The sequence below is a fragment of the Sus scrofa genome, chromosome 13 (assembly GCF_000003025.6).
Source record: "Sus scrofa isolate TJ Tabasco breed Duroc chromosome 13, Sscrofa11.1, whole genome shotgun sequence".
NCBI lineage: Eukaryota > Metazoa > Chordata > Mammalia > Artiodactyla > Suidae > Sus > Sus scrofa.
Genome location: NC_010455.5, coordinates 63,599,085 through 63,618,146, shown reverse-complemented (window position 1 = coordinate 63,618,146; position 19,062 = coordinate 63,599,085). Strand labels below are relative to the sequence as shown.

Below are 19,062 nucleotides of genomic sequence, written 5' to 3'. Positions count from 1 at the left end.
CAATTTCTGTTAGAGTGCTGAAATTACATTGGGAAATAACCTCTTCCTCAGTGTGCACAACCTTAATGGAACTCAAAATCAAGGTGTCCTTCGTTCCCACAAGCAAAACATAGTCATGTAGCATAAGCACTGAAACAAAGGTTTTATATAGTTCCCTCCAGTTCTATAAGCTAAGAGCCTTCCAATATTTTTTTGACTCAAATTTATCTCTCTTGCTGATATTTACCAAAGCCTATGAGATTCAAAAATGGGAATCTGTTCTAATGAACATTTTTGTAATGACGAGAAAATTAAAGCTTCACTTGAAGAGTAAATGCAATGTCAATAAATAGGAAGAAGAGATCAAACTTTCTGCCTTTTAAGATTAGTAGTATAATCATAACTATTACAAAAGCATGATTACTCTCTAAAGTAAGCTACCCCAGAACAATGATTCTCTCCCCACCTACTAAACTGACCAAGAAATTCCTATTGTTTAAAAGAATTCTCGGAGTTCCCATCGTGGCGCAGTGGTTAACGAATCCGACTAGGAACCATGAGGTTGCGGGTTCGATCCCTGCCCTTGCTCAGTGGGTCAAGGATCCGGCATTGCCGTGAGCTGTGGTGTAGGTCGCAGACGTGGCTCGGATCCCACGTTGCTGTGGCTCTGGCGTAGGCCAGTGGCTACAGCTCCGATTCGACCCCTAGCCTGGGAACCTCCACATGCCACAGGAGCGGCCCAAGAAATGGCAAAAAAAAAAAAAAAAAAGAATTCTCTATATTTGAGTCTCTATTCCAATATTAAAAGATGACCTATGTTCCTTTTTCACTGCATCTTTAACCTCAATGCCAGAATCCCATGTCCCTTTTCACCTTAGCAACATGGCAATCATACCTGAGTTAATGAATAAAGAAGGGTTCATTTTACCTTCCAATCTTTTCGCATCTTCCCATGTTGCTCACGTGCAATGAAGTTAGGCAGAGGAGATGATAGTAAAATGCTGAGATATGCTTTTTCATTGTCTATTCTTCATGTAGCAAAAAACATTATGTTGGAACCCATGTTAGTCCCACATCAACAATGAAGCCCTATTGTCTGGATGAAACCCATTCTTTGTAAGCAGTGCAATATGTATGGATTGAGAATTCTCTGAACCAAGAGAGACTATTTTTCTCATTAAACCTATGATGACTTTGCAAACCAGAGCAGCAGGATGCTGGCTCCCAGTCAGTTACCTTAAGAGTCAGGACCAGAACCACAAGTTCTCAGCTAAAAAGCCAAAGCATTTTCTGCAATTGTTTTCATGTTGGGTGGAAGAGCACTTTCCATCCAGTAATTTCGGTCAAAAAAAATGTCACAGTGATGCTATTCATCATGCAATTTACATTCCTAAATACCATTAAACAATTTTATTTTGGATTTTTAAACATGACTCTCTTTCCCTAAAAATATCACTCACTACTCTATTTGGGGCACTCTTGTCTGTTAACTTCTTCCTTAATGGTTTAGCTAACCATGTGCTTTCTTCCAGAATTCTCCTTTGCAGTAGCCTTCACAAGGCAGGGTTCACTGCTCTACTTACATATTTCTACTCTTAGGAAGCAGATACTTTTTAGGCTTTTTTGGTGTTACTGCTACAATTATTTGTTATCATTATTATCCTGGAAGACTACATTACCCAAAGAAAAAACTCCAACATGCATTATATGAGTACAAGGCATATCATCATATTTCTTACCCCATATTTCTCCTATAATGTCAGTTTATTACAGACGATTAATGATAATTTTTAGAAAACCAAAACTGGAAAAACCTCCAACAGTTTTACTATGCCAACCACTACTTTGCTGTAATCACCTCTTATATTATTAATAGAATATTTTAAAATTTAGTGTGCATTTATTGAACCTAATCTTTGTTAGACATTATTCTAAATACAGAATATTGAAAGTAAAAACCAACATAGTCCCTGTCCTCAATAAACTTACATTCTGAAACAAAATAAATCATGGGTATGAAGCGTACAGTGTGGGGAATCTAGTTGACAACTGTATAATATCTTTGTGTGTTGATATAGATAACCAGACTTATTATCATGGTGACCATTTTGAAATATGTAGAAATATTGAATAACTACATTGTGTAACAGGAATTAACACAGTATTGTAGGTCAGTTATATTTCAAATACAAAGAAATAAACTCATAGAAAAAGAGGTCAATTCTGTGGTTATAAGAGGCAAGGGGTGAAGGGAGGGCGAACTGGATGAAGGCAGTCAATGGGATTAAGATGGTGGAACAGGAGGACTGGCGCTCAACTTCTCTCCTAAAAACAACAAAATTCACAACTAAAGGCTGAGTAATCTTCAACCAAATGGATCAGAAACCTTAAAAAAGATATCCTACTCCAGAAGATAAAGAGGACACATCAAGAGGTAGAAGGGGTGATTTCATGATATAAACAACCCCATACCTCTGGGGTGGGAAGCCCCACAGACTGGAAACTAACTGGTTCACAGAGACTCACCTACAGGAGTGAGAGTTCTGAGCCCCACATCAAACTCCCACATGTGGGGATCTGGCACTGGGAGAAAGAGCCCCTGGAGCATTTGGCATTAAAGGCCAGTGGGGCCTGTGTGCAGGAGCTCCACAGGACTGGGGGAAACAGAGACCCCATCCTTAAAAGGTGCACACAGACTTTCACGTGCACTGGGTCTCAGGGCAAAGCAAAGTCTCCATGGGAATCTGAGTCAAACCTGACTGCAGTTCCTAGAGGACCTCCTGGGAAAACAGGGGTGAATGTGGCTTGTTGTGAGGGAAGGATATTAGAAGCAAAGATATCAGGAATATTCAGCACCCCCTGTCTTTCTCTGGAGGTGGCCATTTTGGGAAAATCTGGCCCTACCCATCAGTGCTGAGAAGCCCCAGGGCAAACAACAATCCAAGTGGGATCACAGCCTCACCCCTCAGTAAACAGGCTACCTAAATACACCCCAGGGACACAGCCACCTCTAATCCTATCCAGAGACTAAGCCCCATTAGAATCGGCTCCACCTATCGGGGGCAGGCATCAGTCCCTGCCATCAGGAAGCCTACAGAAAGCCCCCATATGGACTTCAGCCACAAGGGGGACAGACACCAGAAGTAAGTGAGGCTACAATCTATTATCAGTAAAAAGGTCACCACACCAAAAACGTATAAAAATGAAAAGACAGAGAACTATAACTCAGATGAGGGAGAAAGGAAAAACCCCAGAAAATCAGCTAAGTGATCAGGAGATTCTCAGCCTCCAGGAAAAAGATTTTAGACTGTTGATGCTGAAGATGATACAAGATATTGGAAATAAACTGGAGGCAAAGATGGATAACTTATAGGAAACACTGAGCAAAGAGATACAAGATATAAAACTTAAGAGATATAAAATACAATAACAAATAAAAAATTCACTAGAAGCAGCTAACAGCAGAATACAGGAGGCAGAAGAACAAATAAGCAAGGTGGACGACAGATTAGTAGAAATTACAGATGCAGAACAGAAAAGAGAAAAAAGATTGCAAACCAGTGAAGAGAGTCTCAGAGAACTCTGGGACAACATTAAATGCACCAACATCCGTATTATAGGGGTGCCAGAAGGAGAAGAGAGAGAGAGAAGGGGATGGAAAAAATATTCCAAGAGATAATAGCCAAAAACTTCCCTAACATGGGAAAGGAACAACTCACTCAAATCCAGGAAGTGCAACGAGTACCATATAAAATAAACCCAAGGAGGAACACACCGAGACACATATTAATCAAACTGACCAAAATTAAGACAAAGATAAAATATTGAATGCAGCGAGGGAAAAGAAACAAATGACATACAAGGGAACCCCACTAAGGTTATTGGCTGATTTTTCAGCAGAAACTCTGCAGGCCAGAAGGGAGTGGCATGATATACTTAACATGATGAAAGTTAAAAACCTCCAACCAAGATTACTCTACCCAGCAAGGCTCTCATTCAGATTTGAAGGAGAAATCAAAACCTTCACAGATAAGCAAAAGCTAAGAGAATTCAACAACACTAAACCAGCCTTCCAACAACTACTAAGATCTTCTCTAGGCAGAAAAGACAGCAACTGGATGAAGGCAGTCAAAAGGTACAAACTTTCAGTTATCAGATACATAAATACTAGGCATGTAATATACAACATGCACAAATTCAATTATGCTATGTCCTAAAAATTCTAAGTTTTTGTCTCAATGATTTTCTTTCAGTTTTCTTTAATTCTGTATCTATATGAGATGATGGATGTCAATCTGTCAATCTTTTTTATTTATTTATTTTTTTGGATGCACTTGCAGCATACGGAAGTTCCCAGGCAAGGGACTGAATATGAGCCACAGCTGGGACCTACCTACACCACAGCAGCAGGGACAATGGATCCTTAACCTGCTGTGCCACAGTGATAACTCCTCTAAGTCAGTTCTTAATGCTGCCCACTTTAGACTTCCACAGTGCTGTATATCCATTATCTCTCAATAAAACAGGAAGAAAAAAAATACTTTAAAACTGGAGAGGATAATTAGATAGATTACAGTGATTACAATGACTAAATTTCATGATATTTATGTACAAGGTGTTACGGAACTACCAGAACGTAAAAGCCAAGCAACTGAAGTAAAGTCTCTCTGGAGTAAGTAGAAAAGCGTATATTTAAATTATTCCAGGTAACCTACAGAATCACTGGAGAAGCCAGGAGACCAAAGTCAAAAAATGAGTTGAGGAGTTCCCGTCGTGGAGCAATGGAAACTAATCTGGCTAGGAGCCATGAGGTTGCGGGTTCAGTCCCTGGCCTTGCTCAGTGGATTATGGATCCAGTGTTGCCATGAGCTGTGGTGTAGGTTGCAGATCCAGCTCAGATCTGGCATTGATTTGGCTGCAGCGTAGGCCTGCAGCACAGCTCTGATTGGACCCCTAGCCTGGGAACCTCCATATGCTGCAGGTGCAGCCCTAAAAACACAAAAGACAAAAAAAAAAAAAAAAAAAAGAATTGAAACAAAGAATCATGAGACTTTTATCAGAATCAAAGCTAAGAAAGTACCACAGAACCAAATCAGCAGGGGCACTGCAGCTGCTACTCTAGACAATGGGAAATTGGAGATCACACTATGTACAACTGCCAGCTCAGGCTGGGTACCACATCTACCCCTGGTACATGGATATCTCTGCTGTTGCTGTCCCCAAAATGGTTTTTCCATTGCTCTTGCTTCTTTGTGTCCTGAGCTCCTTATTCATTTATGGTGGCTATTTCTGGGTATGTCTGATTAGCCAAGACTGAGTTACATGGCTGTGTCATAGCTTCAAGGGAGGCTGGGAGCATGAAGAGCTAGACTTTTAGGTCTACAGTGATATGCAGACTCATTCACTCATCAAGACTTGTGCAACTGGTCACTCTCCATGAATTTATTCATGAGAGGGATTTTAAAATGTTGTGCTATTAAAAAAGACAGATATACACATGTGATCCAAAATAGGGCCATGAAGTCAGAAAGAGTTTTTTTCAAGATATTAAGTTTTACAAAATTAAACTGCAGTTCGTTGGTAGTCTAGGCAGAAAGCAAGGTATTAACAAAGTCACAGAATATCCTGAAACCCACAGAAAGACGACTGCCATGGGACAAGGCGTGTATGTATGGATGGGGGAGTTGAGGTGGGAAATAAAGATGACAGTCAGTGGATTGAGTGAGTTTGGTAATTAAATCAGACACCAGAGCAGAAAGGACCTATATGTCATGCTAGATATCTTTCACTTAATCCTCTGGGGTAAGGGAAACCAGGAACAGAAAATACAATGACTTTATTTTTTTTTTAGAAAGATTATCATCATAACTGAATGGAGGGGCTAGTCTGGAAGTATGCATAACTGTAGCTATGATCTTAGTGAATAAAATAGGGCTCAGAACTAAAGTAACTGTAATGATAATGATACCCAAGATGTGCTAACAAAGCAAGGATGAGTTAAAATCTCAAATGTGCTAACCAATGAGGGTCCAAAAAATAAAATATAATATAATATAAAACTTTTCTCTTGAGGAGCTTATAGTTTAGTTTTAAGCACAAATGAAAACAAATGATATTATAAGAGTTCTTGTGATGTTGTGTTTTGAAATTAAATCCTTATCAAATACCTGAATTTAAACTGGGACCACAAAACATTAAGGACACATGCCATTTAGATATTAAAATATCTCTTAGTTTTCTACATTCACTATGATGATGTATCAGAGGCAAAAATACTGTAAAATCCTCAAGTTTAATGCAGAAACATAGATGGTGTTACTGTGCATGATAGCCTTGTTGCCTGGTACTGCTGGATATTTTTGTAGGGACAGTAATAGGGAAGAATGGACTGGATTCAGGGTGGAGATTGCTGTGAAAAACCAGAGCAAACAGATCTAATATACAAATTTTTGTGATCCATAAGTCACAAAATTTTATATCATAACAGCTTCCTCTACATGCTTTTTTTTTCCCCCTAAAAGGCAAAGGGGAAAAAATACAACTTCTCCTTCCTTTTCTCTTTCCCATAACATAAATTTACTGAATGCCTTCTAAATGCCAAAAATTGTGATAAGGGCACGAGGCAAAGTCCTTTACCTCATAGAGGCTACAGTAACATGGGGAAGATTGACAGCACACTCCTGGAACACGGGTATCTTTGCTGCTGCTATCAACAAAATGGATTTTCCATTGCTCCTGCTTCTTTGTGTCCCTAGCTCTTGATTCATCTATGGTGTGTATGTCTGATTTGCCAAGACTGGGTTAGATGGCTGTGTCCTTGCATCCATAAAGGAGAGAAGAGAAAAGCATTCTCTAATGAGAAGACAATTCCAAAATGAATAAATTCAACTTGTTCCTGAGGTCTAAATAAATGAAGAGCTGAATAACAGTTACTCTTTGTCGATTAATCTTCACCGAGCTTTTCTAATAAACAATATTTTATGTCAAGACAGAGTATTAATTAAAAAGAAGTTGTAGAGTTTTTCTAATAATGATAATTACTTTATGAGGCAACCAAAATAACTATATTAAGTGCTTGGCATGAAATACCAAAAGGTAGTTCAAATATTCTTTCTGGTTTTGAAAAGTTGACACGACTCATGATACCATGGCAGTAACAAATCTCTACTATTTGTATCCTGTTGTGAAGCAGTGAACAAGGGATACTTCTGGAAATTGGAAAACTAAAAGAGTTATATGTGATGTCCTTACTCAAAATCCTTGACCAAAATTTTGTTCAAAAGATCTAGAATATATTATTATAGTATGCAATCATAAGCATTTATTTTGACCCTCACTTAGAAAAGGGAGTCTTTATGTCTAATTTACGCCAGTGAGTTTATTATGTTGACCTGCACTTTAAAGCACACTGGGAGTGAATATTCTCTCATTCTCTGTGATATTAAGCAATAAATTGCTCTTGTTGACATTGCATGTGCATCCATTCAAATAAACAGGGCAATTTATGCAGATATAAATATCTTACAAAAATCTCATCATCTGAGAAAATCATATTACAGTCCTCTCTGAAAATTCAACAAAGAACAGCATCCATGCATATTTAAATCTCCCATGACTGTACATAAGAGGAGAATTATTGAGGTTTCCTCTGACAGTTGAGAGAAACTGTACATAGCCTTTCATGTCCCAGACAAATTAGATGGCCTCCTGTGGAAGGATGGCTTCTTTTCTCTGACATCATTGATTTTCGGTTTGTTTGTTTGTTTTTTAGGGCCATACCTGTGGCATATGGAAGTTCCCAGGCTAGGGGTTGAATCAGAGCTACAGCTGCTGGTCTACATCACAGCCACAGCAATGCCAGCCACATCTGCAACCTATACCACAGCTCACAGCAACTCCACATTCTTAACACAACTGTGATAGGCCAGGGATCAAACCTGCGTCTTCATGGATTCTAGTTAAATTTGTTAACTACTGAGCCACGATGGGAACTCCCTGACATCATTTCTTCATTTGTTCTATCACAGTTTGACAAACAAGGACTCACCCCATGTTCTATGACTATGTGCGTGGCGGAGACACTTTAGGCTCTAGTTTGCACATAGCCTTTGCTTCAGTACTTAAGCCTGGAGCATTTTAAAGGATGAAACTCTTATATTTATAAAGAATAAAAATCACAATCTTCAAAGTCAAACTATTTAGATAGAATGGAAGTAACTCCTTGGAGCCTGCCTAGCAGTACATAGAAACAACATTGAGCTTATGCTCATGCTCTCTCGAACACACACACACCAAACATACATAGGAAAACTTGAATAGTTCACTTTCATTACTTGTTATGCTTATTATATGATGGAAGAATATCATCAAGGACAGCAATTCTTCTATTTCATATGCATATATATGTACATACACTATATATATATGTATTGTGTGTGTACATATATATATACACACACATATATGTCCTTCAATTTATAACTGAATGTTAATATATCTGTCACTCTAGTTATGTTCAAACTTTCAAACTCAAGCAATTAGTTTGAAACTAATGATTCACAGGAAATTAATATGGAATATTTAGAATTAGATATTATGGGGTATTGTGTTCCACATACATGGTCTTATTTATTTTATCAACCTGATCATCCCCACATGAGGAATCTGAGGCTTGGAAAGTTCAATCATGTACCAAAAGTTGTACATCACAGAAGTGATGGAGCCCATTATTCAAATTCAGGGTTTTATTTTTGTTTTATGTTTGTTTTTGCTTTTTAGGGCTGTACCCATGGCATATGGAAGTTTCCAGGCAAGCGGTCAAATCAAATCTACAGCTGCCTATGCCACAGCCACAGCAATGCAGGTTCCAAGCCATGTCTGTGAACTACACCACAGCTCATGGCAACACCAGATCCCTGACCTACTGAGTGAGACCAGGGATCCATCTCGCATCCTCATGGATGCTAGCCAGATTCGTTTCCGCTGAGCCACAATAGGAACTCCAAATTCAGGTCTTTTTGACACCCTAGCATTTGCTTATCCATAAGCCACACTGCCTCTCCTACATGTACACATGGGCTTGTATCTTTCTTGAGGATAAGGATCTAGAATCATCAAGCAAGAGAATGAGATAAACACTGAAAATTACCCTTGAAAATTCCCTAAAATCACCTTTGGGTTAGCAGGATACTCATGACAGATAAAGCCCACAGAAACGACACTCACTGGAGAAATGACGGAATCATGTTTCCTACCTCAGGGTTTTTTTCTAAGTAATACACACAATGAGTAAGTAGACTTAGCATACAACATTTCCATTATAAATTCCCTTCCTTCGGCTTATATCCTCTTTTTTTTTTTTTTTTTTTTTTTTTTTGAGGAAGGGTAGATAAGGAATTGAATACAAGGGTGTTTGTTAAGCACACAAGTGAATTCACTTAAATTGATTGCACTATGCATTATTCCAATGAAATTTATTATAAATACTATCATGATACTTATAGATGAATAATGGATCTGTAAGACACTACCCGAACCCCAATGTTTTCTTGAATTTTTGCAGCTAGCTTTTTAGTTACTCTAACCTCAAATTCAAAGACTTCCAGGTTGAATGATTTTATCAGAATTGACTGCCAATAATACAATTTTATTTTTGAGCTGGGTCATTTCAATGTACCATTAGCAAAAATTATGAGCTGGGGAGTTCAGACCGACTATGAGGATTTTCCTTTTTGAAGAGCCATTATACAGCAGACTCTGCTATTATAGTTTAAGTTTTCACCAAGTGACACCAAGAATAAACAACTATATGAAACTTACCACTAGCCTGTCTATAGAACACAGCATTTTATAAAAAAAAAAATTTGTCTTGCTCTTGTCCTTTAGTGAACAAACAAAATGATTTTGACCTTATGAACACTGGTCATTTTATAACAAAATGGGTAGTGCCCTTTGCTTTGTCCAGTACAAAGTTCAGTATTAAATTTGAGACCTACTTGCAGCAATTACATAGAGCAAGATGGTATTTGAACTTTATTTCTGAGTTTTACCTTACATTTTTTTCAATATTTTCTCTTTATCTTGTCTTATCTATTGGCTACTATGCTCATATTTTAGAGAAGTCTCTAAGGTTGCCTATAAATATTATTTTGATCACAACAGAAATCAAAGAAACAAAGGAAAAAATAAGCACAGAGTTATCAAAAATGTTTAGGTTTGGAATTTCTGTTGTGGCTCAGCAGAAATGAAACCAACTAGTATCCATGAGAAAGTGGGTTTGATCCCTGGCCTCGTCCAGTGGGTCAAGGATCAGGCATTGCCATAAGATGTGGTGTAGGTCATAGACATGGCTTGGATCCACTGTTGCTTTGGCTGTGGTAGAGGCCTGCAGTTGCAGCTCTGATTCAACCCCCAGCCTGGGGATTTCCATATGCCATGGGTACAGTCCTAAAAAAACAAAACACAACAAAATAAAAAATGGTTAGGCCTTTCTTTAAAGATTCATAAATTTAGGTGTTAATGAGTCTTATACATCACAGCATGGAAGACATAGGACCAAAGTTGAGATTTCTTTCCTAATCAGAAAGTTTCTCACTGAATTACATCAGAAATATTTCCCTCAGAAACACAGCAGCTAGGACTACAGTAGTGACTCAGACAGACCCAATCTCTCTTAGAGTCTAGTGGGCAAGAGAGAAAACAACAACAAGAACAATGCTGACATTTGATAAGTATTGTGGTAGAACATTAGAAATACAAGGCCAAGCAGATAGAATCAAGGAAGTATTGTGGGTTTTTTTTTTTTTTTTTTTTTTGAAACCTAGAAATGGCATTTAGGATGAGACCTATACATAGATCTATTAAGTCAAAGATGTTTAGTATGAGAGTCTTTCAGTCAGAAGGAAGAGTGTACGAATGACCCAGTTCTCCAGTGAATTTTTGAAATTAAAGATAAGGCAATGAGTAAAATAAATTAGGAGTTTGAATTAACATATACACACAACTACATATAAAATAGATAAAAAATAAAGACCTACCTATAGCACAGGGAACTATTCTCAGTATCTTTCAGAAAAGAATCTGAAAATATACATATATATGTACATATATAAATGTACACATAAATGCATATGTGTGTATGTATACATATATATATTATACATATAAAACCAAATCTATTTTCTGTATACCTGTAACTATCACAACATAGTAAGTCAAATTTACTTCAATTTTAAAAAAGCACAGGATTCATAGGCAAGTCCTGGCTCCCTTCTTTCAGCAGCCATGTGCAAACATGCCATATATATATATATACACACACACACACATATATATACATATATATATACACACACACACATATATATACTACAGCATTACATGTCTGAGAATATCTGTAGACTGACAAATACTCGAAACCAGGTCGTCAGGTTTATGACATCTTTCTTCATGAAAAGAACTTCTGTTTCTATTCCATTGCTTGTTTGCTTTACATTTAGTTAACTAGTATGGTCAGTGACAATTCAGATAATATTCTTACCACCAAAACTGAGGACCTGACTTTTTAGAAATATCCAAGCACGTATTTTTAAAAAATGTATATTTACCAGATCCAATGGTTTCATATGGGGAAGACTAAATATTTATCATCAGGATTCCTAAGTTTGAAGATTCTGTCTCATTTTTTTCAAAATCTGCCCAACGTTAAGTCAGCTGGCCATATATTTAAACTCATTACCTCCATTTTGAGCTAAATAAACAAACATAAAATAATCTTCTCAAAATGCTACCAAATAGAACTGTCATACTCAAAAATAATCTATAATTTCAAACACTATTTGTCTAAGTATATTCTATTGCCTAGATAATTTATTTACTTTTGTTTTGGCCAAGTCATTGAAAGCCCTTCAAAACAAAGCATCACTGTGATGGGGTTCTCATAGTTTAAACAATTTTCTGCACTTTGGAGAGAGGAAGAAAGGAAGGATATGCGTGGAGAGGCTCATTTAGCCACAGTTGCCCATGTTTCCACATAGAGCCTATAATCCACACTATTATCCATTGCACAGAAGTCAGAAATCAACTTTAGGACATATTTTTTTCCCTCTCCCTTTCTTCCACTAATATTTTCCATTAATATTTTCAGGGAATTCAGTTTCATTGTTTTGAAAACATTCCCTTCAAAAACAACACAGAACTGTAATAAAGACCTTACAGATTTACTTCATAGGCAATGAGGGATGTCAGAGGAAAGATAGGGTGATTACCAATAGCATTTGTTTAATAAAGATTGAAAGAACCCTGCAAGTTGCAGACATCAGAAGCACAGGGAACTATATCTAGTCTCTTGGGACAGACCATAATGGAAAATATTATGAGAAATATATATGACTGGGGTGATACAAAATTGACTCAGCATTGTAAATCAACTATACCCTAATAAAAATTAATTTAAATTTAAAAATATTTTAAAAATAAAGAAAGAAAGAAGAGGGTCATCTTGATCATTGTCGTCTCTTCCTACCTGCCTCTTTGGAAATCTGCGTGAAGGATTCCACACCTTTCTCTCCATAACTTCCTTCAGATGCAAGAGTAGACACATAATTCCATCCTAAGGCCTTTACAATGTCTACCATGGCCTGGGCTTGGAAGGAGTCAGGTGGGACCACACGAGAGAAGAAGTCATAGCGCCGGTCATCACTTAACTCAGGTGCCGTTGATGCATAACTAATCTGGGGGATCTGAAAAGACAAGAAAGCACCACATGAGAGCACACCATCAGGATGTGGAAGAATCATTTATACTTATGGCAATTTACTTAAAATAAAAGACTTGTACTCCAAAGAGGAAGCACATTTTGCCAAACACCACACATAACCCAAATCCAACCGACTCCTTCTTGTGCCCTGGCCTTTTATTTTCTCCTCTTGGAGAATAGAATGAGGATGTAATGGGAATTACATAGGTCATTGTGGTTAGGAGGAAAAAAAAAAAAAACTATATAACCATTCTGGATAATGTTGTAAATCATGCTTTCAGTATTATAACTTTATAGAAACAAAAGACACAACAGCCTAACTGGAGTGTGTATAGACATTAAGTCAACACATATCATGAATATTGATAGATAACATCACCCATCTAATAATGATTGAGTCCAGACTCTTGTGAGGACATATGCAAGCAAAATGCATGTATTATTTATTATTCACAGGAGTATTATAAAGTAATTCAATAATACCTGTAGACCCGGGCAAGGGGGTTCCTGTCCCAACACTATTGCTTCAATGGTTCTTGCACTTTGAAAGGACTTTCTCAAAGTTTTGTAAGTTTCTATTCAAATGCTGAAAGAAGGCTGACAGTCCTGATTGGGGTGGAGCCACATGGACTTCCAATTCCCACTTTTTTCCCTTTAGAGAACTCTCCAACCCTCTACTTCACATACAATTTTCCAGATGTCCCAAGGAGTTCTAAAACTTGTGCCTATAAGAATCCTCCTGTAGCAGGACTTTGGTTACAAGAGGGCAGCAGAACACGTAGACAATGCCCCTTGGCTGGTGTGGTATTTATTTTGGTATTTACTTCTTGGGATCATGTAAGATTAGACAACCTGAGTAGTCCCTCACATGCTGATTTTAGTTAAATCAAATTATGCACATAGAACAAAGCCCAGAAAAAAAAGTTTACCTGGGACTACAAATACCCTGGGAGAAGACCTGAAGCAGCCATAAGTGAGGAATGTAGTTTACAGTCTAACTTAAGGATCTCTAAACTAGTTACTTTTATAAATCATGGCCCCCTAGTTTGTTCTCTTAACACGAGTAGACTAGGCAGTAGACTATGATTGGCATTACTTATCTACCTATAAGAATGACTAACTTCTAGAAAATTCTGTTTACGAACTCTCCCAGGACTTACCTCTGCTTTATTATAAGGATGTCTCATGTACCTGCAAAACAGTTTTGATTATTACTCAGTAAAACCCTGATAGTCAAAGTCTTTGCCCCAAAGATGTCAAAGCTACATTTAAATTGATTCTTTAAGCCCTGAAAATTCTACTCAATATTAACCTATTTTATTCTTTTGAGGGCAGTTTGCCTAACATTTACACATATGGCATTGTTTAAAGCTTGTTACCACTGCTGTAAAGCTCACTCTTCCACCAACCCTTCTATGCTCACTTCACAGTTAAGTCTTGTGTTCCTGGTAGGGGATGACCCCACCATTTTCCATGCAGCCCATGCCTAATGCAGTTCTGCTTTATGACCACCAGAGGCAGGCCCTCTGTTCCTGACTCAAATTCTAAAGCCTGTGTCAGGAGTCTTCCAATAAAATGTAGTAGAAATAAGATTTGGTGTTGAGAATTGAAGCCTGATATTTCTGTTCATTAGCATTTATTTTGATGAATATTTAACCTCACTGATTTTGTTACATTATTAATTAGTATAAGATTGTTTTGAGGGGCAGGAATAACAAATGTGCATTGCTTGGCACGAGGTCTGGGACAGTGTGACTATTTAATATATGGGGTAATGGCAATCAAATTAGAGAAAAGTATGTGTTTTCTTACTAAGTTTACCCATTCTCCACATTTGACTTCCCTACCTCTCTGTGACACATTAGCAAAAACATTTCCCCCACTGTTCTAAGAAAATGTTTACATATTCCTACCACTATTGCTTTAGAAATAATATCTACCAATTATTTAACTCTTTATCATGTGCCAAGAATGTTCTAAAAGTTTTATATGCATTATCTTATTTGTCAGTTAATATTCTTTGCTATACTAAATTATATTATTATTGAATCATTTTACATAAAAGGAAATTGATACTTGAAAGTAGAATATGACCTTGCCTCAGGTGACAAATTTGTAAGACAGAGCCATACTCAAGCCTGACACAGCCCTATACAAACTCCTGAACTCTTAACTATGATACTTTGATGAATCATTGTTAAAACATTTTAATAACAAGCATAGAATAAACAAGGGAATGTCGCAGAATACTGAAATTTAAGCTAATATATGTACACAGCACTGCAAGTAATTTTACAGGTTATTCTTAGAATACTGTCCAAACATTTTACTTAAATGCCTTATTAAACTTTACATAAATATGTGAATAGATTGAGTGCTCTATGTTTCATTTGTAGTTCAGGGGTTATAAATTTTAGATGAAAAAATATCATCTGAATACAGGCTTTGGACAAAAAAATAAAAAGAAGGCAGGAGGGAGTGAGAGAAATACCTTTTCTTACAAGAAATGAAAAGGAAAGAAGCCAAGTATGGCAATACATTTCCATCAATTTCAACTTGTGGAAATGCAAAATCTTCATGCTCTTGCACAAATGCCTTCCTGCCTAAATCCCTTTCTACCTTTGAACAGGTGCTAATAAAGATACATCCATCCCTCTTCTTAAATTTGCATTTGTGGAGAAATTTTACAACACCACCATTACAAAATGCCTCCAATGCAAATGCATTTTCTAACCTGTGCCCCAAATTTCAGTAATGAAAATCCTGGTGAAGCTGAATTTCTTTCCTCACTGCCATGCACCCTTGGAAAGTGGCTTCTACCAGTGGTTTACCTCGTCCATTATAAATAAGAAACGCCTACTGGTGGGTTAAGATTCATATGTCCGTTTTACAATCATGAACATATCCTATATTCAGTCGTACTTATTTCTATGTTATGCATCTAATGATGCTAGAATAAGGAGTGAAAGGCCAAATAGATTTCATTTCTGAGATAAAAATATGGCTGTATAAGGAAATCCCCACTCCCCCAGCAATAAGAGACGAAGAACTGCAAGAATGTATGTAACCTATGAAATAGGCTGTGTATTTACTTAAATACCACTCTGCATATTTATTTACCTTTTTTTTTTTCTTTTTCCTGTTTTTGGCAGTCTCATGGCATATGGAGTTCCCAGGCCAGGGATCAGAGCCAAACCACAGCTGCACCACAGCTGTGGCAAGGCCAGATCCTTTAACTGACTGTGCAGGGCCAAGGATCAAACCTGCACCCTGGGGCTGTAGAGATGCCACCAATCCTATAGCCCCAGGGCAAGAACTCCTATTTACCTGTTTTTAAACTAACACTTAAGCCTACATGCTAATTATTTGTAGTGGATATTATAATTAGTACCTAAAACTGAATAACAGACACACTCAACTTGATCTCTAGCTCTACTTTCTTTTTCTGCTACTGAAACTCTGTCCCCCTTGACAGGCTCCTTCAGAAATGCAGAATTATTTTTTGATGAAGACAATTTAGTGTAATCAGACTTCTGCTATTTAAAAATAAGTGTTCCATCTCTCTTTGAGCTTTCCTTTCTCCATTTAAAAAAAAAAAACACTTTTCATCTTTGTCAGAGGATTAAATTTCCATCTCATTTTATTATGTTACTCTACAAAAATTTGCTTATCCCACAAAAAATGGTTCTGTTAGTGATGAGTTTCAAATAGGGTTAAAAACATCTATAACCTATTGTGTTTGTTTAGAATGAGTTTGTAATTTTTCTTACCAAATTAAAAAAAAATATCGGTTATGAAAAATAGAGAAACAATGGAGTTCTCGTCATGCCTCAGCAGAAAGGACTCTGACTAGTATCCATGAGGATGCAAGTTGGATCCCTGCTCACCCAGTGGGTTAAGGATACAGCGCTGCCCTGAGCTGTGGCGTAGGTCATAGAAGCGGATTGGATCTGATGTTGTTGTAGCTGTGGTGTAGGCCAGTGGCTACAACTCCAATTCAACCCCTAGCCTGGGTACCTCCATATGCCACTGGTATGGTCCTAAAGAGACCAAAAAAAAAGAGAAAAAGAAAAATAGAGAAACAAGAAAAGGACTTTAATGCCTTGATTACTGTTAACATCTTCTATATCTATTTATCATTTGTGTGTGTGTCATATGGTAAACACATATATATTTTCAATTATAGAAACTTGAATCTTAATCTCTTCTTCCCTTCCTTTCCCCTGCCACTTTTCACTTTTTCTCTCTTTCTGGTTGCATTCTTCTAAGCTAGTACTAACCTAAACCCAACATTTATGGTTAAATACTTAAACATTTTTTAAGCTTCTACTACCATTAGAAGAAAAAAATCCCCAGCACTAATTCAAGTATATGTAGATATTTATGAGTATCTTCTTAGATTATTGTCCAAGCCCCTCCTCTCACCAAAATGATAGAAATATTTTTATATTTACAATGAAATATGTCCCTATATGGAAATTACTTGGGGATCTTTTATAAGGTAGACAAGCAACCTATATTTTTTTCCCCAAATGTTTAACTTCTGGACCAAGCACCATATGTTAAGTAATTTCTCATTCATTACTGTGAGGAAAAATCATCTCTTATCATATATTCAATTTTTAAATATTATTGGCTTATAGACTTTGAAAAACTTATGGTTTCCAAAGGAGACAGGCTGGGGTTGGGGGATGGGACAGGGCTAAGGTTTGGGATGGAAATGCTAAAAAACTGGGTCGTAGTGATCGTTGTACAACTATAAATGTAATAAAATTCATTGAGTTGAAAAATTTTTTACATACCCTTGAATCTTTGGAGCATATTCTGCACTATTTGACTTTTCTGTTTTTTTTAGTCATATAACAGTGTTTTACTATTTAGTTCTTATAAACTTAGAATTAAGGCTGTATTACTTGGAACATATTCTCTCTTCATTACAGTTCTTTTAAAAATGATCTTGGGTAATCATACATTTTTAAACTTCAGCATAATTTTCAAGTTTACAATTTTTTGTTAAGATTTTCAATATAATTACATTATATTTTAAGTTAATTTGGGAAAATTTGATACATTTACAACATTTTATTTGATACATTTACAACATCTTATTTTATGGGAAAATATCTACTTTATCTATTTCATAATTTATTATTTTCTCTTAGTAAAATTTTATAGTGTTCTTCAAATAGGCCGTGCATATCATTAACTTTCTATGTAATTGTTATTTTTATTGAATTATAAATGATATAAAATTTCCATTTATTTTATTTATTATTTACATATAAGAATCAATTATTATATATTTATTCTATGACTTACACCCTCATTAAAATTCTTATTAGTTCTAATAGCTTTTGATGTATTTTCTTGGGATTTCCAGGTAATCAAGACATACTAAAATAATTCATTTAGCTTTCTTTTCTAATTATATCACCTATAATTTCTAAGAAAATAAGAATGATAGTGGTGAAAATAGCTTTCATTTTTACTATTTCTCAAGAGTGAGAATTTAAAACTAACTAGTGTTTATTCTCAAAAAATGTATTGTTAAAGTTTCCATCGTGGCTCAGTGGAAACAAATCTGACTAGTATCCATGAGGATGCAGGTTCAAACCTGGCCTTGCTCAGTGGGTTAAGGATCCCATGTTGCCATGAGCTGTGGTATAGGTAACAGACATGGCTTGGATCTGGCATTGCTGTGGTGTAGGCTAGCAGCTACAGCTCAGATTTTATCCCAAGCCTGACCCCTCCATATGCCACAGGAGTGGCCCTAAAAATGAAAAAAAAAAATGTATTGTCAAATGAAGAATTAAGATTATCAGTTAACATTTTATTTGGTCAAAATTAAATCAGACCTAGAATATAAGATTAACATTCAGAAATAAGTCGCATTTCTGTATACTAACAATGAAATATTAGAAAAGGAATACAAAAATACAATACCTTTTAAAATTGTACCCCAAAAACTCAAATACCTGGGAATAAACCTGACTAAGGATGTAGACATATATGCTGAGAACTATAAAACATTAATCAAGGAAATTAAAGATGTTGTAAAGAAATGGAAAGATATTCCATGTTCCGGTTGGAAAAATTAATATTGCAAAAATGGCCATACTACCCAAAGCAATCTATAGCATCAATGCAATCCCCATCAAATTACCCATGACATTTTTCACAGAACTAGAACAAACAATCTGAAAACTTATATGGAACCACAAAAAAAAAGAGAATTGCCAAAGCAATTCTGAGGAACAAAAATAAAGCAGGGGGCATAACTCTCCCAGACTTCAGGCAATATTACAAAGCCACAGTAATCAAGAAAG

The 19,062-nt window shown here is 36.5% G+C and overlaps 1 protein-coding gene across 11 annotated transcripts in view; it reads right to left on the bottom strand.

Moving 5' to 3' along the window:
* The window catches only part of GRM7 (glutamate metabotropic receptor 7), an 885,981-nt gene that overhangs the window by 585,836 nt on the left and 281,083 nt on the right, over positions 1-19,062 (bottom strand). For 10 of the 11 annotated variants that reach the window (XR_002338088.1, XR_002338089.1, XR_002338090.1 and 7 more), the window contains exon 2: positions 12,503-12,719. Coding sequence is in view for 7 of the 11 variants with exons in the window: in XM_021071050.1 (XP_020926709.1) it covers positions 12,503-12,719 (217 nt within the window). In the remaining 4 variants the exon portion in view is untranslated. Of the gene's footprint in view, positions 1-12,502; positions 12,720-13,896; positions 13,928-19,062 lie in introns of all 11 variants that reach the window. The other variant, XM_021071057.1, reaches the window with a different exon arrangement.